Source organism: Thunnus thynnus, chromosome 6, assembly GCF_963924715.1.
Source record: "Thunnus thynnus chromosome 6, fThuThy2.1, whole genome shotgun sequence".
Lineage (NCBI taxonomy): Eukaryota > Metazoa > Chordata > Actinopteri > Scombriformes > Scombridae > Thunnus > Thunnus thynnus.
The window spans coordinates 2,873,940-2,898,905 of record NC_089522.1 but is presented as its reverse complement, the minus strand read 5'-3'; the positions used below and the strand labels follow the sequence as shown (position 1 = coordinate 2,898,905).

Sequence of the window (24,966 nt, the reverse complement as noted above, 5' to 3'; positions counted from 1 at the left end):
GTGACAGGAAATCCACTGTTGACATTAGATCATCTGACTTCAAAAGTATCAAAGGGAAACGTGGCGGGAAACATTATTTCCCTGTTAACACATAAACATTCTTTTTTTATGTTTAATCTGTAACATATTTAGTCTTTGCTTGATAGATAAAGCATCAGCAGTTGCTAACAAATCCCCAGGCCCACCTTACTTGTCCTCCTTCAATCTTGTCTCTTATTTCCTGAGTTCCCTCTTGTGCTCGCTGTCTAAAGATGTTTACACCACCCACTGTTGCTGGGCTGTCATTGTCATGCATGTATTTGTGTCAAAGCTCTATTGTGTATGCCTGCATAAATACAGTATACAGTTCCCACTGTATATGTGTGTTCTGTTTGCTTGCATATGTGTGGTGGCAACATTTCCATACTTTGCCCCCTCGCTGATGACAGAGGCCATGGAAGATCAGAGCAGAGAGATCAACATTTGGAAATGTGCTTGAGAGAGTTCTGTTGTAGGTTTTCATCTTACAGTGCAGTAAATACAAATGATCAATCGTGTATCAAAGCTTCCCTATTTTTATGTAGTTATGACCGCTGTGAGTGTGTTTGGTATGCAGTGTTATTATCTACCTGCATTAGTTGTGGCAGCAGCAGTAGTGGTGGTCATGGGGTCAGGATAGAGAATTGTTGGCAGGCCCAGCAGAGCCTCCGTTGCATCATCCAGGTCTCCTGACCCTGACCCGCCCGGCAACGTCTTCTTCTTCTGCTCTCGGCTGCCGCTGCGGATCATCTCCTCCTCCCGCAGACTGTCCACTGGATGAGAGAAAAAGCAAAAACAGCAAAGGGAATCACATACCAATAATAAATTAATATTCATGTAACACATCATGTAATACTGTCAGTGGGGTAGAAGTGTGATGCCTTCCAGAGAGTCAAATCTTGAAAAATAGAAGCTACATTCAAACGTTTATGCATATTTAAAAATCAACTGTAAATATAGCAATGTACAGCAAATATGGTTATCAAAAAACTGTCGAACTGTTATCACCAGCGTCACACAAGGATTTCATACTGATCAGACCATATTAAAGTGGCCCTCAATCAGGGTCAACACTGATGTTTAGCAGGTATAGTGTTCACCATGTTCATCACCTTAGTTTAGTGTGTTAGCATGCATATATTTGCTAATTAGCACTAAACACAAAGAACAGATGATTTTGTGCCAACCCGTATCGTACTGTTTCATTGAATAAGTGAAAACTTTGAAATGCTAGTGGCTCTAGAGTGAAAGTCAGGGGTTCACCAAAGTCATCAAGATTTATCCTCTATGGACTATGAATGTCTGCACAAAATTTCATGGCAATCCATCCAATAGTTTAGTTTAGTATAAATATTTTAGTCTGGACCAAAGTGGTGGACCAACCGATTGCTGTGCCTAATAAAACCAAATCTGTATTTGAATATTATGTCTGCATGAGGAAAATGTGTAATTCCAAGGTGAACAGTGAACGTGCACATCACATACTGTGATTAAGATGTAATCACACAACCTGCTGTGTGTATGCATTAGCCACAACACCACAACAAGACATCATCACTAAGGGTAGAAACATTGTGCTGAGGTACCACCCAGGATAATAAAGCAGTACATGGACTGCTGCTGTCATTTCCATTACTTTCTATAACATAGCTGTAGATGGGCACTGATGATCAGTAAGTTCAGTTTGCACTCATTTGTTTTTGTCAACAAGGAGGCTTTTTAAAAATTTACTGCAGGGCTGTCTGAATGCATTAACAGTTATTTATGATTGGTTACATGCATGGCTCAGTACTGAGTACGCATCTTCAAAACTCTTCACACAGTCAACACAACAGCAATAATTATGGACCAAACTGTGACTACATTTGCATTGCTTTCATACAAAAAACATCCAACTGTGCATATGTTTCAATACTCACTTAAAAAACTCTTCAGTTTATGTTGAACAACTAACATGTATTCATATGGACATCAATTTACCACTGTTGTTGAGGATGGAGTAAAGTGTGTTTTTGTTTGTTAGAGCTTTTTTTTTTGCAAAACTTTGGCTGTATTAGAGAATTTGCTATATTTGTTTGTTTTCTTTACAACAATATTCTAATTTACTGTATTGATATTGTATTACAGTATTGCAGTATAAATTACTGGATTTTGTATTTACTTCATGACAAGAAAATAAAAACTGTCAAATAAAAAGCTTATTGAAACCTTTCCTGCTGCCTTTCTATGACTCATTACTGAATACACTGTAGTACATTCTATAGAAAGGTACAAATCTTACTGTATTTTGTAATGAAAATTTGTTTACACAATATACACATTTCTTACACTGCCAACAATTAAAAAAGAACATATACACAATAAAAAAACCCACTAGAGATCACAAAGTGATGTTCTACTTTAAAGATTGATCATGTGTTGCCTGTTGTTAGTGTTTTTATCTCAGCGTGTTCTGATTGACACATGAGCTGTTGTCAGTTGAATTCAAGCATCATGTCTGATGTAAGGATTTACTTTTGTGTATAAAATGAACTGCTGTGCCCAGCAGTGTGTGTAAAGTTGACTGTGTAAAGAGCTTTGAAGATGTCGACTCAGTATTGAACCATGCACGTAACCAATCATAAAAAACAGCAATGAAACATCATGACTGGACTGATCATAATCTTTTGCAGTTTGAAGTTTAGTACCAGGCAGGTGTGAAAATTGAACATGCTAAAAGATAAGAGCATGTTCACTGTTGGGTATATTACTTCGCTGGCTTGCCTGCTTCACCAGGTCCTGTTGGCAAATCCTTGCCTGGAGTTAAGGTCAACAACAGCAAATTGAGGGTGAAATTTCCAAGGAAGAAAGAAGTACCTCGACACAGTTACCTGCTATGACTGGCAAGGCTTGAATAAGTACAGGGCCCAGAGGGGGCTTAAAGCAAATGGGGAAGGGAAAGACACATCAGGAAGGAATTCCCAGACTGCCATCATTCCAGCATGTCAGCCTGTGTTACGATTTTCCATGTCGACGTGTTTTTCTGGCCTGCCTAGACACGCTCGACTCGACACAGTAACCTACTATCATTAACACAGTTCACAAGCAACCACAGGCTAAATCCACGACCCATATGAACCCCAGGACAGTATCAATCACAGTCAAACAATAAAATGTCAAAAGTGAAAGGGGCTCACAAATCAAGGGGAAAATGTCAGACAGAGAGCTATGTTGGGATTCACCGTCACTGCCGTTAAATAGCAGCGTGCTGGAGCCAGAGACAGAGATATCTGAGGCATCCTGGGAGATGAAATGTGTTGCCTATTCCCACAGAAAGACGAATCCTCCAAATACAGGTGACGTTTCACCAAAATGTCCCCATCCTACCGACCTACCTCGGCTGAACTTTAAGACTACCTGTTCTGTACATCCTTACACACAGTCACACAGTATGTAGTAGAAAGCCATTACTGGCTATGTAATTTAACATATATAGTTGCCTTTGTGAGCCATAGAAAAACAAATGTTGGTGGGTAGATTTACAGCCCAGGAACACACCTAACTCATGTAAGTATATAGTACGTTCAAACACGCCTCACTTTTGGCCTGTAATTCGGCTAGAGTAGCATTTATACTTACCCACTGTGTGGGTGGAGATTTGGAGGAGCCACTGTACACTCAAATGAAAGATTAAGAATGTCAAAAATGCACCACTTCCTATAATATGACTCTACTGGGCTGTCATGTCTTGCCAATGTTATCTCACAGTACCAACTGAGTCAACAGCAGGGCTGTTGGTGTTTCCTTTCATCTCTTGTCAAAGCTGAACATCACATCATGCTGGTGGATTATTTACGTCCTCTGACATATTTCCCACTTAATCAGATTTATAGATTGCAGATTTTAAAAAATATATATACACTAACTTGTATAAGATGGCCCAAATAGATATGTAGTCATGCTCCCTCTTGCTCATACATTTATACACATGAACAACCTGCATCATACCTCCTAATCATTCTACACCCTACTCATGTTCCTCCAAGTTCATCTTCTCTACCTCTATCAAGCTCTACTGCCCACTGAGAAAAACAGCTTGACTTCTTGTTGTATTGATTTATGTATTTTTTTTTCAAAACAGAAAAATACTATTCTCCATATAATTAACCAGCTAAGGTGCATATCTTAAAATTGCATATTTCCTGTGACAACAGACAAATACATTGGTTGCAATTTACAACTATGTGAGAAGCTATTTTCCATTTTGGCAAGTAACCTGCAAACCCGTAATGGACTGTTAACATCTACCATTATTTTCTGACTCAGCTGAGTCTGCTATCACTCTCTAGAAAACCTTTTTTTCCCTCTCTGCTCATCTATCTCACTATGTCCTCTGTTCTCTCCTTTCTTGTTTCAGCCAACCCTTCCATTTGTCCCATCCACCTCGCTGTGTTTCTTACTGGTGAACCGTCGTTTTGCGAGAAGTTTCTCTGTGGTCCCGTTGAGAATGAGGACTTGGAGGGTGTATTCCTGACTGGAGTCCAGTCCTGCCACTGTTGCCCGTCCGCGTGTGGTGGTCAGCATCAGCTCCGGCTGTGGCACCTCTGGAAAAGACAAGCATTTTGGTTGAGTAAGACTGCATAGGTGCTTTAATCTAAAGGGACAGACAAGGCCCCTCAAAAGTATTCAGAATAAGGATCATTCATTGCAATGTTCTACCCCCATGGCTCAGCTCAAACTTCTGGTGAAGGGGATGAATTTAATTATTTTTGATGCCATGCATGTTATTTAAAGTGAGGTTCTATTATAGAGCTTTTCTAGTGAAATCTGTCCAATACTGTAGTTTGTTATTATCCTTTACAATATATATTCCCAAACACGCAGATCAAACTAAAAGTTAATGCATTCACATTAACTTACATACTGACTTGTAAACAAGTTGTTGATTCATCCTAAACTTATATAAATGATGCACAAAAAATGTTAAATGCTGCAATTTTTTTATTTAAAAAATTGCTTTACTTTATTAAAAGTTTCTGCACAATCAGTAAAAATTCTGAGATAATAAGACAAATTATGATATACTAAGTCAAACTTTTGACTTTCTAAATTATTGGGTAGTCGGTCAAAATTGTGACTTTCTAAAACAATGAGTAATACGACAAACGTTTGAGAAGTTAAATAAATTAATAAGTTATATAAGTTATGACTTCCTAAGTCAAAATCATTACATACTATGTTGAAATCATGAGATAGTTTTGACTGACTGAATCAGAAGTTTTACTTAGTATCTTGTAATTTTGACTTACTATTAGTAAGTCTAGTATTCTTATTTCTATCATCTAGTTTTTTATTTTTCTGGCGGAAATGGGCTTCCATAAATAATGAGGTACTAATGGCTTTCCCTCTCCATAGTCTACTGCCCTTAAGTGTCTGGGTCAGAACCACTACTGCAAATATGTTTTCCCAAGAGTTAAGGGTGCAGAAGTCAGTAAGTAATAAATAAGTGAAAAAAAGTCAAAATGTTCAAGCTTCATACTGCAGAAATACTGCAGGTCTAACTGGAGCCATAGAACTACCCCATTAGATTAAAGACACTTTTCCTGACAAATATATAAGAAGTGCATCCTTTCTACCTGTATACGTAAACTTCTAGTAAATTGAGCCTAAAATGCAAAATGTATACACATTTCTGGGCAGGATAGAAAAAGCAACTCCACACACATACACACACACACACACACACACACACACATGCACACACACATTGGTGTGCTCTTGCAGCGACAGCCAAAACATCAGTGGGACAGATTACTCTCTACTTAGCTCCCCTGAAGCAAAATCTTAACAAGGGAGTTTTATGCAACTCATCTGGTCTTCAGCAAGCTTTTCTTTTCTATACAAATGATACAACACTTCCCCGTCTGTCCTCTCCCTCACAGATGTTGCAACCTTCTGCAATTCTTTTTTATGTATTTTTCAGAATTGTACTACATTCCCCCTTTAATCTATATATCTCTCTATATCTATACACTACTTTTTCATCCTCTTACTGCTCCACCTCCCAGACCCTGCACCTTGAGGCACGGCAAGTCTCGTGTTGGACTGAATTCTTCATCTAAGTCCCTCTGTGTGTCTTTTAGACCTGCCTGGGCTTAGCTGCACAAAGTGGGTTGAGAGATAAGAGGGTGACAGGGAGAAAACAATGTGAAGGAAGACGTTAGAGGGGCATGACGAATCATAGATGTGGAGGGAGGCGGGGAGGAGAGGAAGCTGCGTTCTTATCCGATGCATTGCCTGTGAAGCAAGAGAGCTGACACATTGATGGCAGTCTGGATTACAGTGAGATGAAAGGCAGTCGGCCATTTTCACACCACATTTATATGCCATTTCCATCAAGAGATAGGGGAATCAAGGCTTGAACTTCCATATGCCGATAAAAAAAGTTTGGGGTCAGACTGGGAATGAAGCTTGGCTGATCCATTTTTCAATATCAGATGTTTACTCTACTTTTGTAAATGGAGGAAAAACACAGTACTACAATGACTTACTTCTTGTGACGCATATACAAAAATGCAGCCTATTTTGGCCATTTTTAAAATGAGTTTTAACAACCTTATCATACAATTTCTCAGAAGTCAACATCTGTTTCAGCCCAGGACAGTTTCTCCAGAACATGACAGGGTATCAGGCCATTTGAAGGGAAATAAGTCAAGCAGTATTTTATCTGATGTTGCAATGCAACATCCAGCAGGTGCTCCTGCTCATCATGACATCCATGATTCCAAAGCCAAAGAATCTCAGATGTTTACTTGACACATCAGGACCCATATATATCAATTCTTGCCAAGTAGGATATTCTGCTCTTTCCAAAACTCTTAGAGTGACCTGTTTTTAGGAGTATAAATACACACATTTTTATCAAATGTCTCAGCCTTGAAAAGTAATCCTGTCTCCAATAGGATCTAGGAAAGCTGCTTTATTCTATTAGCAAAATATTCCTCTAGTTGTGAAAATATGTAAAGTCAAGCTTTATTTTTTTAATAACAATGACATTCTGAATCAAAGGTTTTTAACCAATATTTATTAAATTAAACAGTCAGTTTCATTTAAAAAATCTGTGCTCACAGCATTTTTTTTTGCAATTTATACTTCATTGGCAGAAAAGACACACAGTTACAATAGCAATAATTGGAGTCCCGCACAACTGTTATTACATTTGTTGCAAATCAGAACTCCAATGCCATGCAACAATTTCCTTAATATGTGATAAAAATAATATTTTCACTTACTTTGTTGGCTCTCTTGCACTTGTCAGTGTCATTGACACATTGTTAATGCATTTATTACATAGTACAACATGGATAACTGGTTATGGATGCATGATACTTGATAGTGTGGCCAAACGTGAGCCCACTTAATCCCAGTAAAACTTTCAGTGTGACTCCAAGTAGTGATTCTATGTCAATGGCAAAAAAAACACCTTTGACTGGCTGACCATCATGGGAGGGGAACTTTCACCACATTGTCCACAAGTACATCTAGGAGAGTCTCACCTGAGATGGGTCTCACTCGGACCTTGTATCCCTGAACGGGTCCATCAGCCTCCTTCCATTTCATCTGCAGTCTATCCTCAGACAGGACTGTCAGCTTAAGGCGACCTGAAAATGCCCAGTGACAGAGGGGAGAAAACAAAATATGTCAGGTTTGTGTGTGAGTGCATGTTGTCTAGTCAAGAATTTGGGTCAAGAGAAAAGGGGAAGAACATGACAGTTTCTGGCTTTTCAAAGATCAAAGAGACAAGCTGTGATACTTTCTCCATTTCTCCTGTTGTCCAAGATGGCCTAACCCCTCTCATTTCCTTCTCCCCCAAATCAAATCCATCTCTTGTTTCGACTTCATCTCCATAATTTCCAGCAGGGGTTTCCCAACAAGAAGCGTCTTTCATGTTTCTATCCTCTCGCCCTCCATCCATCCCTCTCTCCAGCTGCCCCTTCATCCATCAAAGCATGCCCTGTCCTCTCGTCTGGTATAGAAACAGGAACAGGACGCTGGATTGGGGCTACAGGGTCAAAGGTCATGTCAGAGGGACGTCACAGAGTTACAGTGTGGTTGGTTTTGTATGTACTATGTGGCAGGGTAATAGATGGAGGGGAAGAAGAGGGGGAAGGGGGAAACGGAAGCGAAGAAGACAGAGGAGTGTAGACATGAACAGCATGAATCACAGAACTTTGTCTTCATGGCTTTTGTGGACGTATGACCCTCAGCACTCAACAGCATGCATGCATGTATGTATGCATGTATGTGTGTGTGTGTCTGTGTATTTAGGTCAGAGCCTCTGGAGGGTCCTCATCTTCTTGGGGTGCCTGGCAGAGGATCAGATAGGGTCTGATGGAGATTTAGAGAGACTGGGGTCAAGGTCTAACAGACCCACTAACAACAACAACTTTTCCAGACAGGCGGGCAGATCCGCAGACAAGTACAGTGACTGTGTTATGCTCCCTGATTTGTGGGGTATGAGCAGCTGGTTGTGACTGTCATGTTTTAGTTTAGCACAGAAATAATAAGCCCTTTGACTCTTTCTGATTGTTGCTTTTATGAAATGTGGCATAAAATAACCACTGTAATAAAAGAAATCCCCAAATTCTCAACAGCAGGTTATATTATTGAAAAGCACTGCACTGATTGATTGTTCTTACAAACCAGCTGTAGAAAAATGCTGAGCATTTTAATTACATATTTATTATTAATTAGTAATAATCCCATTGTCATGATAATGAAATGTTATTTAACTACCAAGTAATACAGCATTGGTATCAATATTAGTAATTTATTAATATTTAAATGTCATGTATAAGAGTAATAAGCTTTGCACATTGTATTTTCCTTGCATAAAATATACAACATTAAGATTGTGCAAGTTTGCTGAGCTCACATTTGGCTTTGAAATTACTAAGTTAATTAGAATTAAGGACAAGAAAAATCTGCTTTATGGCAAACTAGTACAAGCAACTCTAAGTCATGAGCGACTGTAAACAACATAGTAAATATTTAAGGTATCAGGGTGCTGTATTAGGGTATTAAAAGTATTAGGCTGAAGTGAATGGAGTTCCATGTGTCAAAATACATAAAATGATTGGCTTGTGTAAGATGCTATGGCACTGTGTATGCTAATGATGAGGTAAAACATTTTATTTTGGGATCCAGGTAACATTAGCTAACAAGCATTTTGTCACCTAACAAAGAAGAATAAGACTATGGCAATTCTACATGACAATTAAATTTCCTAACATTTCACAATGAATTTGTCAGATTTTCTGACAATGTGTTTGCTAATGTTGCTGATAATGGTAAAACATTTTATATCCTTTGGGATGCAGCAAGCTAACAAGCTAGCAAGTATTGTAAGCAGTTTGTCTCCTTAACAAAAAAGAACAAAGCTATGGTAATTCTGCTTCACAATTAATGTTACAGGAATACCATGGTGGTATCAATCAGGAGCGCCAAAAGCAGGAGGTCCAAGGGGCCATTGGCACCATTCTTTTTGAGTTGTGAATCACTCTTACTTATAACACAAGGACAATGTTAACATTCCTATTGCCTGCTAACTCAGCTGCAGAAGTGTTACTGTCCTGTAAAGTTGTAGATTTGGATTAATTGATCAAAAAAGCTTGTATCTAATCCCACAAGCACTAGTCAGCTTTGCAAGCAAGCTACAGTTACTCCGCAAAAGTTTAGTGAGTCTATCTACTATTACACATACAGACGCACACACACACACATACACACGCACACACACACACACACACACACACACACACACACACACACACACACACACACACACACACACAGAAACTTTCTGGCCCCTGCACTTCTGAAATGAATCCAGCAATAGTCATCAAAAGGCACTTTACCTTGGCCACGGACCCCAGAGGACAGCAACAGGACACTGAGCAGGAAACACAGCATTAGCAAAGATGATGATGATGATGATGATGATGATGATGATGAAGCTAGGAGGTGAGGAGACATGAGACAAGTGGAGCCTGGAAAGATGAAAAAAATGTTATGAATATTTCAATATGATTATTATTATTTATGTAAAAAAGAGTCAATTGACTTGACTGGTGTGTGAAAACCTTGTGTCTGTTGTTGATTGACAAGAATTGAATCGGTTGATAATTGAGTAATAATTGAAAAACAACACTATTTGTAGAATTATGTGTTTTTTTTTATGGCACCAACAAAAAAGTTATCCTGTCACTCTTTCCCGTGGGAACTCTTTTATAGCTGACTCAGACTACAGGTGCTTCAGTGTTCATCCCTATGCAGACTTCACACAGCTAATGACACACACAGGTCTGTAATATTAACAAACACACAGTTCTTTAAAGAGGTCATAAAACTAACAGGCCTCTGTCTGAGGGGGACAACATTTAACAGTGTACACCAAATCCACTGACTTCTACTGTCTCACTACCTGCAGGTTTAAATCATTTGAGTGGGAAAATGTGTAAATCTAATCTACATAATTAGAATGTTTTGATGCTTTTTGACTTTTGATCCTTATTTACTTATTGAAGATAGTCAATAGCTGCTACAAAACATCTGCATACAGACATCATGACTCATATGCATTTGGCGGTCATGAGTTAAAAAGTTTAAGGACAACAGCTCATTATTGTATTTCAATTGGATTTTAAAAGTCTGACTCCAACAAAAAAGCTAACTGGATTCTATCATTTTGAAATACACTGGAGATCTGCAGGAAAATGGTGTTAGGTTGTGTGGGCAGGTGATCTTTAGAGAACAACGGCAAAAACGCTGACATTTGGTCCTTGTGAATAACAACATTGTTCAGCAAAACGCAAGCTGAACAAGGCTGTAATTAATTGTCCGGTAGCGCAGCTATTATACTGAAGGCTAGTTAGGCCAACGGATACAGCCTCATGTGCAGTATGTGACGAGACTATGTTGCTTTCTTTCTATGTTTTCCGATGCTTCACATGTGCCTGCTTGCCTGAATGTTGCCATGACTGAATTATTCTCGAGTCACATGTTGTGCATACCTGCCTGCCTGTCACACACACACAGGGAAAAAAAAGGTATTGTTATGCAATGCCGGTGGATATACCTGCCCAGAGGATTGAAAAGTTTCCTCTTTGTCTGACCCCTTTTTTCAATTTCTGGGTGTTTGCAATTAAGTTAGGAAAGCAATGAAACAGTAGGTACTTTTGGATTTAACTGCCTTTACCAACCACCACTGAGCTTTTGAATCTTTTTTTTAATCCTTTTTTATGGAACCATACAAGTATACGCAGAAGACAATTCTTAAAAGGAGAGGTATTTTAATTTACGTTGATTTTAATCGATAATAATTTAGCACTGACGAGTATTTTTTAATTATATAACCATATTTCCCTGAGAGGTAGCAAATGAACCGTTGCCAAGCGACACATAAGAAGCTGTAAGCTATAACTGGTGTAGTCTGGTTAACCTACCTGTCCAGGTAATGTTTCTGTGGTCAGTGTCCCTTCCTCAGGTATTTTACAACAGTTCCCGAACAATGGACGGCAACAACAGTTTCTAGATGGAGCCTGTTTAAGTCTAGACTTGCATAAGAGAAGACCACAAACAAAAACGCTGCTTAACCTCAGTGATACAGCTACGTTTCCTCGCCCTCTCGGCGGCGCCAGGTGAGGTGTTACCTGGCTGTTAGGTGAGTCGGTCCAGGTTAACCCTTCACAGCATTCCAGAGGTGGGATGTCAACACGCACCAGTTCCGATGAACTGTGCAGCCAGCTCCCTTCACCAGGTTGTATCGGAACTTCTCGGTGTGAAATCCGAGACTTATCTGAAGCAAGGCCCTCCTGCTGCTCCAGCATGGGCGTGGTGCTCCGCAGAAAGCTATAAAATCTCTTGAGGAGCAAACAAGACAGACAGAAGCAGGCATATGCTTTTTAATCCCGCACAATACCGTCCTATGAGAACTTGTCTCGTGCCATCTATAGGACGCAATAATTTTACGATTTAACTATCTCAAAACCAGGTGAGACTTGTGGCTGTAGAGGCTTTTTTTTTGTCAACACTCCATCAGCAATGTCTTTGAGAAAACACTTCTTTATCTTATTTTTCCATAAAGACTGCATTCATGTAGGCTTCAATAATTCCCAAAGAGCTGTGTTGGAACCTGACCGAGGCTACACCACATGAGTCTGGGCTGGCAGGTCAACCAGGTGCAGGGCTGCCAATGAGTCACAAGTCATTTGTGTTTAATTTATGGCTGTAAGCAGTATCACAGGCAGTAATATTTCAGATTTAAAGGATTTTGCAGGATAAACCAAGGAGTAAGTGTATAAATTTCACTGCTCTTTAAGTACCTTTTCCAGCCATAAATGCACAGTAGGAGTGCTCGATTAGCAGTGGATTAGATTAGAAACAGGCTTTAGCAGACCTGTGCTCCCTGTAGGACTACAGTTAATCTAGTTAAGTGTAAATAAACTCAATGTTTGCAGTGTATCTGGGTAAATGTAATCCAATGAATGGCCAAGAACGCAATAAAATCTTGAATAGATAAGGAAAGAGGAGATGGGTATGACATGATAAAGTGTGCTACACATATGAACATTTGAAATTTCCTTCTTCTTCCACTTTATTTCTCTGTATCGCAACAATGCTGCATTTTACAAAACATCACCAAAAAAAAAAAAAAATTCAAAAACGTTTTCTTCCATAAATGGCTTTAAACGCAAGAACAAGAGCTACATCATTACTGATAGACAGCTACAGAATCAATGATTCAATCATAATGGCTTTTGAAAATAGCTGTTTAAAATAGTCTTCTTGACTGCTGTGGTGTTAAAAAGGCACATTAAGGTAGTCATTTCACATCACTTCAAATAATGACCGTTATCCTACAATTTCAATAAATAGTCTCTGACCCTGCCACTCATTATTTAAATTCATTGGAAGCCTCATTTTCAGTTAGCAGAGCTAGCTTTTGAAGTAGTAGATTTAATTAAAACTGACTATAGTTTGACATGTCTCAATATTAGGACGTACACCATAAAGTCACATTCAGAGCCTTTCTGTCACCGGGTAACCTTTGTAATACACATACAACATGTCTATTTAACTCTTAGGACTTCACCTCTATTTAGAAGTCTTACTCATACAGCTTGATATCACTTATTTTTTTCACACTAAGGGCCTCAACTTACTTATGATTACATAAAACAGACCTCTAGAGCTGAAACAGTCAATACATTTATCCATCTGCAACCATTTTGATCATTTATCAATCATTTAATCATTTTTTCAAGTAAAAATGCCAAACATTACCGAGGTCCAGCTTCTTAAATGTGAGGTTGTGATGCTTTTCTTTGTTTTGTGTGAGAGCAACTAAATATCTTTGGATTTTGGACAAAACGAGGAATTTGAAGAAGTGACTTTAGGAAATTGTGGTGGGCATTTTTTAAATTTTTTCCTGAATTTCATATATAAAATGATTATTTGAGAAAATAATATGCAGTTTAATCAATAATGACAATATTAGTTGCAGCCCTGCAGATCATGTTGATGTATTCATATTAAATTGTGTGTTAGCTTTAATATCTGCCCACAAAAAAGACATCTGCAAAAACAGGAATGTGAGTAACTGTATCATAGAACCACTGTTAATCCAGGTTTATACATAAACATGATTTAAAGATGTCCTTTTCTTGGGAATTGGCTTCATACTTTAGGGAAAGAAATCATGTAATGTGAAGTTGGATTAGCACAGCTCTCAGTCTGCATCACAGAGATACCAGGACACTTTCAATCTAGTTGATTTTTCTCTACCAGACACTCTCCTGACAGTTTATACTGTAGGTACGTGTACCACTGGACTGTTACAGATACACACATACAGTATGTATATACTCTATAACAGAGTAAGAAAAACATTTCCGCAGTGTGACAAGTATACAGCAAAGAAAAATGACCCGCTACGATTCAAGTGTCAGAAATATCCCTTTAAAGCTGTAATACTCTCTTTCCATACATCATACTTTGTTGACACTTGCATGTATTAGCAAAAATCTTTTGAGTTCCCCTCAGGCAAAAGATCATAACTTGTGTCAAGTTCACAGGTAAAGTACAGCTCATAATGAAGACCTGGCCTGGCCTAAACACATGATCTGTGGAAGAAAAGAGCTGAAGAGAGAGAGAGGCTGTTCCCTCTTTTGTGGCAGTTTGTTGCAAATAAAACTGTTTTTTGGAAGCTCTGAAGCATATCTCTGATGTCACTGTTGAAACAGTCTGAAGAAGTGTAGGATGAGACAGTCTGGACCTCACTGGCTCGTATCCTGTGACGTCAGTGCAGAGTAATCTCTTGTTCCTCGTCTTCATCGGCGGCTGAATCCTCTCTTTCGTCTCCGTTTTGCCGCAGTAATGGCAACTCAAGCTCTGGGCTCTTACTGTTGAGCTGCCTTAAAGAAGGGCCCTTATCTGAAAAACATCACAGAAAATCGATATTGTAAAACGATCATCACTTCTTAAAAGCCCCTCCTCCAGTCAGAAATGTGTTTTGCTTCTTGAATGTTTTGAGTTTCTGTGCAGAATCATGTGCAGTTTGACACTAGAAGGCCCGACAATAAATTTGTGACATCACAACTTGTTTGTAAGCCAATCATAGTCCAGTATGCAACTTATACACAAATATAATGTGGAAACTTGAAGCCTCTGGTGTACATTCAGTGTGTTTACATGCATAAAGTTGGCTTTCTCCAATAAGATGATTTCTTCACTGTCATGTAAACGAAAAACCTGGTTACCTTCATTTGAGTAGGGAATTTAGAGAGACTTGATTTCCCTGAGCTAGACTGCAGACAGGAAAAGCATGACATTGCAAAAAACAAATTGTAACACTTTAATGTACAACAACAAAATGTACCCTTACTTTTGGAATAATATGTCTTGAGTCCCACGTGCAATGAAATGCCACACAGACACACGACGAATCCCAGCCACTTAAGAGCACTCATTTTGTCTCCCATCAGAGCTGCTGCCAGAATGAGAGTACACACCTCCTACAAGAAACCAAAGTAATAAGAGGAAAGTAAGAAAGGGTGTATCAGATGGGTCTGAACAAGACTCAAGCATTGTAGCTCCATGTAGGTGGAATGCTCAGACTTTGAAAGGTCAGCTACAAACAAAACAGCATGTTCAATTAGATTACAGCTGACCCAGAAACTGAAACAAGGCGGAAGAGTCTGCTCAACCTTTAAAATGAATAAATAAAATACTCTTTTAAATGCCAAAGCAAACACAATAAACACATATTAAACTCAGCTGAGTCAGGTTCTGTAGCTTTTTGGCTTCGTTTGACTACAGACAGAATTTTAAAAAATACCTTAAAAATCCCTGATATGGATAAAGTGAGGCTGGAGGTTCGGGAGACTAGCAGGAACTCTGAGAAGCCCAAACCAAAGGCCAGCACACCACCGATACTCAGTAAGAAGAGTGAATACAGGAGAGGAGAGAGCTCTGTCACCCGGAACAACTTCTCTGAGGTACAGAGGCTCAACCCTGGAGACACAGAGACGGGAGAGAATCAGGACAGATGTTATATTTACATGACATTAAAAACATATATGTTAGTTTAAAAAGTACTGATTTAGCATTGCACTCCTATAGCACTGTTATCTTTTTTTATTCCACACATTCTTCTTCCAACTAAGATTAAGCAGTTACAATTATGCTTATAGGTCATTAATATTCCAGGTGTTTCCAGGCTGATTCATTGTAAAGCATGTATAAAGAGGTTAAAGAGGTGATGCTACTAGCAGATAGATCATTAAACCACTGAGACCAGTCACAATAATAAGCTGTTATGTCTTTTATGCACAGTGGGACCACATGCTTCTAGATGGCTCTACTTAATTGCTTTAATTATAGTACTCATTGTATTACTGCTTCAGTTCATAAATGTGTGTTTCATCTGGTTTTAATTGTAATGCTGTAGGGTTAATCCAATTTAGATGTTCTTTAAGTGAAAATGGATTTAAACCAATAAAGCATCACAGCACGATTGAGTCGTGTGTACGCACGAGTCACAGGGTGTCCTTGTGGTGGTGGGCTGAGTCTGTTAAGAGGGGTCTATGACATCTTTCAGTGAAAAACCCTGAAATGCCTTAATTAAAGCTATATGGTTTCGTTTACTGCATTGACAATGGATGAGAAACAACAGAATGAGGATAACTAACCACAGTCAAAGATGACAACAACAACAACTACTACTAGCATTACATCTCACCTTCATTATAGAGGAAGAGGGGAAAGAGGCCAAGGAACATGATAGGTTGTAGGTGGTACATGGCATCTATTGGGTTCTGAAGACCTGGAGGAAGTTGCAACATGAAAAACAAGTTTCAGAAGGAGGAAAATTGGGGAAAGACATTTTAAAAATCAATTTCTTAGAGATATGGAAAAACAAATACAAATTTGTACTGAATAATCACTTTATATTGTTTCTTAGCTGTGTGTTGATTTCACCGTTTTCATATTAAACAACATATTCATAATTTTTCATTTGTACTCTGCGAGGCTTCTTTCAAAGCTCATCTACTCGTCTACTAATTCCTTCAAGCATGCAGGGATGTTCATTTCTATTCAACACTTCCTCTTTCAAATGGTGTGTTGCAAAATGTGTGGAGGCTATCCCTTTGTCTACACAGCAAGTGTGTCAGATGTATTTTTCATGTGCATGTCACACGCAACATATACGCTGTCATTTTAATCTATGCAGCTGTCTGCACCGGCTCCACGCAGGCTCACATCTCATGAGCATTTCATCGCAACCTGAAGTGTTCATTTACTCTTCAAGTTTATTTTCCTGCGTTTTACGCACATCGCTACGGTCATGTGTGTTGGGCTCTAAGCGACACTGACCCAGCTCTGCTTTCTGCATGAGGACCTGAGTGAGGGTCCAGCGGATCCCCCCTATAAATGACGCCATGAGCACCATGGTGAAGCCCTCCAGGTTGAACTGAGTCGACTTGAATGTAAACATGAAGAGACCGCAGGAGATCAGCAGGACCACCAGGATCAGGAATGGGTTCTGGTCAGAGTGAGAGAGAGAGAGAGAGAGAGAGAAAGAAGGAGAGAGAGAGAGATTGAGAAACAGCAGCAGAAAAAGAGTGGAACATTAGAAAAATGAGAAAAAGAAATGGGAAAGACATGGGATGGGAGAAAAATAGAAATAAATAGAAGAGCAAGGCTGATCAATAGAAACAAAGCAAGACAACAAACTAAGTTGAAAACACTGATTGTAGTTTCTGATATACGCTCACTATGACATCACTTCTGCATGGAGAAAATATTTCCCTGCATTAAATATATTTTATACACACCAGGAGATTCCTGTAGCAATTTGTGATAACATGAAGGTTAGTGAGATCGTGAGTGAGATAAGTGAAGTGAAGTGAACAAACGAAAATGATTAAAACTTTCACTTCCTGTTATTTCCTCAAGGTTTCTGGACTTCCTGTCTCTCCCTTTTGCATGACTGTGACATCCAGTAAACACAGCAAAAACATCTCCTCCTGAGTGCACATAGCATTAACTAACACTTTATTGTCTTTTGATTGACATGATTCCCACTAAAGTTGGAAAAAATGGTCACTCACCGGCTCCTCTAGTTTAAAGACCAGAGAGAAAAAGAGGATGAAGAGAACTGCTGAAGATTTGGTCATGGTGTACCTTGGATGACACAATACAAAACCCACACATTAGGACGGAAAAAGCCAATAATGAGTAAATGCAATACTAACAACTTGAAATCAAAACTAAACAGGACCCAAATATACAAAGACTTACAAGCTAATGGTGATGAAGAGGAAACTCCAGTTGGAAAGACCGATATCCAGTGCTGTTGCCAAGGCTGAGTGAGAGAGGCAGGACTTTTAGAGGCAAACACCTTGTAATAAATAATGTTTGTGTAACACTATGTGGTAACTTTAATTGTGAATAAGAAGCAAGACAATAATCCAATCCAAAGTGTCTGCACAATTTAAAAAATGTGATGTGATGTAAAAGGAAAATTTGCTCATCCATGATAGTTAACTGGTGTATTTGTTTATTACTATCCCATCTAAATGGGACAGTCTTTAACTTCCCACTTAGGTATGATGTAATGTATGTAATTATCAAGGTGGACTTTAGTCAATGTTTTCTTCCCTGACGGCTCAATCAATCAGTGAACGTGATAAGTGCTGACTATCAGTCCTGCTGTGAATACTTTGAGCTTCCATGCGAACAGTTAGTTAAAACTCTCAATAGTCAAGATCTCACCTGTGGGAGCCACTTTTCTGAAGCAATCTGTCCAGCTCAGAATGATGCGGGGTTTCCCTGTCCAGCACTGCATGGCCCATCGAGTCAGGGCCGACAGGCAAAATATGAGGGCGAGGTGAACTAACGTCATGAAGAGGGGATAGTGGAAGCCCTGAGAGAAAGAAACAGACATTGTCATCTAGATCCTAGTGGAAGTGGGTCGTCACCCAGTGTCTCAGAGACCAGGACCCTGAGATACAAATATACGGTGTAACCTGTGTCCCAAGACAGCAAAAGCGGAAATGCAGCTTTGATGATTTTCATTAATGATCCAAAATAAAAGCAGACATTTCCTGTGTAGGGTAACAGTATTGTTGCTTGAAACCCATTACCTTCATTAGCCATTTGTTATAGAAGGTGATGCCTATTGAGAAGACATAGTAGAGGAGAACTAATCCAACAGTGCGAAACGCCCTGCAGATGAACTGGACTGGGCACGCCATACAGGGCTGCCAGGATCAGCTGTCCAGTGCAGACAGCTACTGTAGAAAGGTCATCTCCAAACTCAATCTGCACTCCTTCCTAACACCCATAACTGATTTCTTTAAAAAGAGGAGGAAATGGAAAAAAAGGGGGAAGGTGGGGAGAGATACACCAGGTTAGAATTTGGGTGCATTTGTGTTTAATCATGCTACAAATGACGCACACAGTTGGTTATCAGAGTTGAAAATAAGAATGACTGCTACTATCAGCTAGCGGTTAAGCCAGTGTTAAGATGACGTAACCTAATGTTATGTTAGCCATACTTAGCCAACACATTATTAAACAGGAACTGAATAACCGTTAGTTCACTGTTTATATATTTATGTAGAAAGCCTGGGCTAACATCAGTAACTCACCAGTACGGTAGCTGAGGAAACGGTGACACTCACCAGATGGTTGTGTGGGTAAGTTCCAATCTTGGCTAACTACGTTATATATCCAATCTTGGCTAACCCCATTAACTAGTTGACATTATTGTTGACGTAATTATCGTATTAGCTATAATATGCGATAATAAACCAACAGCTCATTCCTTGAACTTTAAACACCATCACTCTGCAACTGGTGACGGACTACACATGTCCACCCGCGACGTGTCATTTTCATACGGCGACACCAATATACTAAACTCCATTTATCAGTCTGTCGTCCATTAACAGTAGCAGTGTTTGTTACAAGTCAAATGAATTATTATTGAAGACCTCGGTCGAGTCAGTGGGAACCATTCTTTAATTCGGCATTCACATAAACCACCGAGAAGTAGTATGATATCATAAATGTTTGGCTTTTCTGTCTGGTTGTCATTGCTCGCTACCAAACTTCATAGATTATTTCACTTAATTAGTACGCACAAAGCGCCAAAAAATCAAATGGAAACATGGGTTAACTAGTTTACACACACGCGGACGTAGCTCCGTTAACGTAAATGACAGTTTAGCTAGTTAGGTAGTAACTCACAGACGCTATTATTTTCAATATTGTTATGTTTCTGAATGAATTTTGGCCTCACTGTGTCTCCAAAAATTGCCAGCAGCTCACAAAACAGAAACAAATAAGAGAATTGAAACCTACCGTCTGGCATATTGACAATGGATGAGTAACAACTGCAAACTTTGTAGTGTAACGGGGACCAGTGAGGGGAAAATAACCACCAGGGGCAGTATTTTTAAATACGGTAGTTTTGTTCTAAGCATATCACTTCCGCAGTCAAAGGAAATAGCGCCGGTGAGGTTGACAGACACGAAAGACTGTTTTGTTGTGATTCAACGCTGAATTTCAAGGTAATGTTATTTGTTTCACATGCTTTAACTACACAATGTAAAACAGCTATTGTACTGTTAACACATGTGTTACTGCACAGTGGTAAGCTGGTTGAAACACCCCTTGTAAATTAAAGCCGTGTCCGTACGTTTTCCCGCAGAATGGCGGATGAGGACGAGGAGCTGGACGAGCAGGAGCTGGAGGATGGCACCGGCGGGACTGATGTCTGCCACGGGAGAAGAAAGAGGCTTTTCTCCAAGGAGCTCCGCTGTATGATGTACGGATTTGGAGACGACCAGAACCCGTATACGGAGTCTGTGGACATCCTGGAGGACCTGGTGATCGAGTTTATCACGGAAATGACCCACAAAGCGATGTCCATCGGACGCCAGGGCCGTGTCCAGGTGGAGGACATCGTTTTCCTCATTCGCAAGGACCCCAGGAAGTTCGCCAGGGTCAAAGACCTGCTAACCATGAACGAGGAGCTGAAAAGAGCCCGGAAAGCTTTCGATGAGGCAAATTACGGCTCATAAACTCACACTGGAACACTTTTTTGACCTAATATATAGACGTCCTCATCCAATTCGGCGGTTTATTTCTTTTAATTTGCTGCATTCCATTGTTCATTGACCTGTGTAAACTCTGTAAACGTTTGTGCAGACTTGTCATTCACATTATTTTACCACGAGCAGTGACGCAACACAGTGACCTGATATCTTGCTGTCTCAGACCGTTTAAATAAAGTAATTTGCTAATTGTTTTACCAATATACTGGTTTATTATTTAAATGGAGCACCAGAATTCCCAAAGGAGACATCATATCAAAATGGCACCATCATATTGCTTTTTTAAAAATGTTTTCAGAACAGCCAACACACTTTTCAGTCGCTTTGTCAAACCATAGCCCTTAAAATTATACATGACCCCTGAAAATGTTCACTGATGTAACAAGGATGTAATTCTGCTGGTATTATTATTATTATTGTGAGGCCTCTTCAACTGTAGACCTCTGTCATGTTTTTAAGATAGTGGAAGAGTCTGAATGCTCAGCACAAGAGCTGGCGATAAAGACAAAAATGGCTGTGGTTCAAACAAAATGGACAAAAAGAAGAAACAAACATTTTATTGATATTCCTCAAAACAAAATTTTACACAACCATAAATATGACAGACCGACTACAAGTGAGCATGTGTTAGTTCATTTATTCTGTTCAAGCAAATTACTTCTTTGTACAGTGAGTGGTTGAATGAATTGGTCTAAGCAGCAGGTAACAGGCTGCCGTTCTGTCTAGACTACGTCTAGATCTGATTTTTACCAGCAGGAGGGTCGCTGATGACATGTTATGCCATGTATACCGCGAAAGATGTGTGCAGTGAAATTCCCCATGGCAGCCTTGCCATCCTGTCACTGGGTACAGTTTCAGCGCAGCATCCATGGGCTGTCTGCAATCACAAGCGAGCTTGGGAAGAGTGTAGCCCAGCCAGCGACCCCCCCCATCACCAGGTGCCCTAGCTGTCTGTTGAGGATGTCTATAAGGATGGAGTAGAGAGGCAGGTGGACAGGAGGGAGGAGGGGGAATTTGAGTGGGTCAATGGGGGAATCAGATGTATTCAGAATGGGGGTTCACAGGGGAGAGGAGGAATGTCCATGAGTCTTTCTGGTTTTACTGCACATTCTCCATCATCTTGAGGAATTCTGGAAGAGAAAAGGAAGATGGGGCTGTGTCATTGAGATGCAACATGTCAGTGACCATCTGCAGCAGCAGCTAATATGATCTGTACCCTAGAAGCTGCGTTTTTGACAGGAGTAGTTCAACTGAAGCATGCAAATGACACCTGAAAAAGAAATCAGGTGTCATTTGATAGTAAGATGAAGCATAGAAGCTAAAATCAATTAAATCGCTTATAAAATAAATAAAAACAAAACCTATTAGTAGTCAACTTATGATATAGACACTAGAGATATGCAGGAATATTCTATGGCTGTTATAAGATTTGAAATGTGTTATTATTTAAGTTTTTTTTTCATTGTTACTGCAAATTCTCTAGGCCCCAAGTTCCTTATTGGGTTATTTATTGACTGGAAAAACAATGTTTTTATATTAATTTATATTTTTATGTTATCCTGATGTTCATCATCATTATCATCACGTACCGTCAAAGTCCAGCATGCCGTCGGCGTTTTTGTCTCCATCCTTCAACAGCTCATCAATCTCTTCCTCTGAGATGGCCTCCCCGGTGCTGCGGATGATGAGGGCGAACTCCTCTCTGTCGATGTAGCCGTCGCCGTTCCTGCGCAAAATAGAGAAGTATATGGTATTTCATAATAAACGCATGCGTATAGATGGAAAAACTAACAGTAGTAATCAGTTTGGCACAGTAAGTGACCCACGCTGTGTGCAGTAACAGTGTGAACATACTTGTCGAAAACACGGAAGCACTCTGCCAACTCTTCCTCGCTCTTGCCGGCCTGGTCCTCCTTTAGCAGCCTCACCATCATGACCAAGAACTCCTCGAAGTCGATGGTACCGCTACCTGAGAGTGATAAGAAGCCATGTTATTGATTAACAATGACCAGCCCTCCCAAAGGCCCAAAGTCCTGCGCTCCTTGTGGGACATGACATTGAGGCTCGTGCTTGCGCACAGTTTTATGCATGAACCGCACTGAGATGAAACACTGGAGTTAATTGGGCCCAGTTTAGAAATGGTCTATAAAATGTAATGACCTCTGACATTTAAAGCAAAATTGTCCATAAAGACAATAATGTCTTGTTTGGGAAACAGGTTCATGCTGGTGGGGCATTTAAGATCAATGATCTCTGTGCGCATCTATGCGCCTAAACCTCCCCTAACCAATGCCTGATAGTCCCTCACAGAGGATCTTTGTGCCATATGATGATGATGATGATGATTATGATATGATACTTATAAAATACGCTGTGCTTATGTCAGAAATACATTGTATTATCTATTGCTCACCGTCCTCATCGACCTCCTCGATGATCTCATCCAACTCCTCTCTTGTCGGGTTTTGACCCAGCATCCTCATCACGGTACCCAACTCCTTGGTGCTGATATCACCGCCACCGTCGGTGTCGAACATGTCGAAGGCGGCCTTGAACTCTAGAGAGAGAACATGATCTGTCACTCGAAAGCTGGCCTTTGTATGTCTTTGTAGGAATAGTAATTCATTGTAGTAGGGCTTTTATGCTGCATCCAAAAATTCTGTCATATAAAGGTTACAAAACAGGGAAAAAGCCTTCGTGTGGATCATTTTAAGAAACACATTGCGGTAGTATGCTTATCATCCCTCTGCTCCTTAAAAGCCTATTAGTGGGACTGATTCCATCCAGAGAATCTCAAATAGTCTGCGTTTTTTCGAATCAGTTCATTCTGACAGGAAAATATAGGTGGAATTGGATGCTCATTTTATATTTATATTTAGATGAGGGATGGTTGCAAATAACAAAATCCCCTAAGATCTGATTAGTAACTATAACCAGCTACTGTACATTACTAGTTCCTGGATACAGTAACGACATAGTAACGCGTTACTGTAGTCTGTACTCACCAGCCAGCATATCCTCGCTCAGGTAGGAGCGGGCCTCTTGTTGCGCGTCAGTCTGGAAGAAAACAGGGGCCACTTTGTCACTTCATCAGTCACTGCAGGCCTCATTGTTGACTATTCACATTAAAACCCTGTAGGTTGAGCCTCGCCAGCTTGTTTAATTGGCTATGGTATTCGGGCCAAATTGTGCCATGATAGACGGCATCAAGTTCCAAGATACACAGGTTGCTCCTGTGATTCATTTTACAAAAATTACAAAAAAACCAAAAAAAAAAAAAAAAAAATGATACAACGGGAGAGTAAAAAATGCCTTTACGCACAATACAGTAGGATGCTTTTTTCTAACAGCACGGGGATACACTAGACAAAGACCTATTATATTGTATATTTTCAATTACTGTGAGTTGTGCTATATATATAGTGGATGCGTCTCAAAAGGATTGTTGAGCTTGGTGAAAATTAGCCCGACTATTTCAGGCTCAACACATTAAGGCTTGCTGTATATGGCCCGCAGACATCCAATCCCTGGGAATTTGTCGCCTAAGCAGAATTCGCACCTTACCAGCTGCGACCCACCCTGCTCCCCCATCAGGACCAAATTCTAACTACAAGAATGAATTATATCCGGTTAAGATATACAATATATGGTTAAGATATACATTTTTATATATTTTGTAAGAATTCCAATAAAATGCAACTAAAATTCGGTCAGTATTTGACCTAAAAATATACTAAAAAAGAAAAAAGGAGTTTAACTATTTAAAGAGAAGCCAGCAGATACACATATAAACCTCATCTACAGACGGAAACATGCTTCTCAACAATTCAGACTTTCACATGCTTTTATTACTTAAAAATCACTAAAACTGTACTTCTCTGCATGGCTTAATAACTAATGGCTGGTAGACTGATCAACTTGGAATATTTCAACGGGTCATTTTGTACAATTGATTGGTCTTACCATGCTTGTGGATTAGCTTTTCCCCCCTAAATATCCAAGGAAAAAAAAAGCCCAAAGGAGTGGTCAATCCGTGTGCACCCCAACAGAGAGACTAGACGTCAAGTGAAGGTTGAGACACACTTTAAACGGGACAGCCAGGTCCCGCCCCCTGGCTCTCACAGGCCTCCAGATTTAGTATCCTGAACTTTTAGGGTTCTGGGGCCAAGGCAAGCCAATCACACTTTGGAGGGTAAAGCTCTTGTTTCTTGAAGTTGCAGAGCTGAGAATGTAAAAGACGTAAAGCTGGGGTTTTGGGCACTTTTGTGATGTAGGTCAAGGTACA

General features: G+C 39.8%; 3 protein-coding genes across 9 annotated transcripts in view; 1 reads left to right on the top strand and 2 right to left on the bottom strand.

The window, feature by feature from the left end:
• Window positions 1-20,039, bottom strand: part of LOC137184014 (solute carrier family 35 member C2-like) — a 44,658-nt gene extending 24,619 nt beyond the window's left edge. For 2 of the 6 annotated variants that reach the window (XM_067591301.1, XM_067591299.1), the window contains exons 1-5: window positions 11,709-11,853; window positions 9,915-10,046; window positions 7,554-7,658; window positions 4,458-4,601; window positions 609-791 (exon numbers count right to left, since the gene is read on the bottom strand). In XM_067591301.1, coding sequence (XP_067447402.1) covers window positions 609-791; window positions 4,458-4,601; window positions 7,554-7,658; window positions 9,915-10,032 — 550 coding nt within the window. In that variant the 5' untranslated portion in view covers window positions 10,033-10,046; window positions 11,709-11,853. Of the gene's footprint in view, window positions 1-608; window positions 792-4,457; window positions 4,602-7,553; window positions 7,659-9,914; window positions 10,047-11,501; window positions 11,686-11,708; window positions 11,854-12,634; window positions 14,491-14,923; window positions 15,072-15,394; window positions 15,571-16,297; window positions 16,382-16,932; window positions 17,102-17,669; window positions 17,743-17,859; window positions 17,924-18,333; window positions 18,485-18,704; window positions 18,915-19,211; window positions 19,891-19,926 lie in introns of those variants that run through there. The other 4 variants (XM_067591305.1, XM_067591302.1, XM_067591304.1 and 1 more) reach the window with 4 other exon arrangements.
• On the top strand, window positions 19,128-20,884 carry taf13 (TATA-box binding protein associated factor 13). 2 transcript variants are annotated; one of them, XM_067591321.1, is made up of 2 exons: window positions 19,128-19,259; window positions 20,276-20,884. In XM_067591321.1, the coding sequence occupies exon 2, from the start codon at window positions 20,277-20,279 to the stop codon at window positions 20,646-20,648; it is 372 nt and encodes a 123-aa protein (XP_067447422.1). In that variant the 5' UTR covers window positions 19,128-19,259; window position 20,276; the 3' UTR covers window positions 20,649-20,884. The 2 variants fall into 2 exon arrangements, with proteins under 2 accessions (XP_067447422.1, XP_067447421.1); XM_067591320.1 differs by lacking the exon at window positions 19,128-19,259 and adding an exon at window positions 20,046-20,135.
• A 414-nt stretch (window positions 20,885-21,298) lies between these two features.
• On the bottom strand, window positions 21,299-24,800 carry tnnc2.2 (troponin C2, fast skeletal type, tandem duplicate 2). The gene is made up of 6 exons (XM_067591319.1): window positions 24,645-24,800; window positions 23,687-23,738; window positions 23,095-23,238; window positions 22,536-22,650; window positions 22,271-22,407; window positions 21,299-21,811 (listed from the first exon to the last, which is right to left on the bottom strand). Exons 1-6 carry the CDS (start codon window positions 24,645-24,647, stop codon window positions 21,780-21,782), a joined length of 483 nt encoding a protein of 160 aa, XP_067447420.1. The 5' UTR covers window positions 24,648-24,800; the 3' UTR covers window positions 21,299-21,779.
• Window positions 24,801-24,966: the final 166 nt, after the last annotated feature.

Bases quoted from the DNA above. Each gene is read 5' to 3' on its own strand.
- taf13 (XM_067591321.1), top strand. From the start codon at position 20,277: ATGGCGGATGAGGACGAGGAGCTGGACGAGCAGGAGCTGGAGGATGGC.
- tnnc2.2 (XM_067591319.1), bottom strand. The intron at 23,239-23,686 runs GTGAGTACAGAC...TTCTCTCTCTAG, and splicing joins GAGCGAGGATATGCTGGCTG to AGTTCAAGGCCGCCTTCGAC. The intron at 22,651-23,094 runs GTGAGCAATAGA...TATCACTCTCAG, and splicing joins CGAGGAGGTCGATGAGGACG to GTAGCGGTACCATCGACTTC.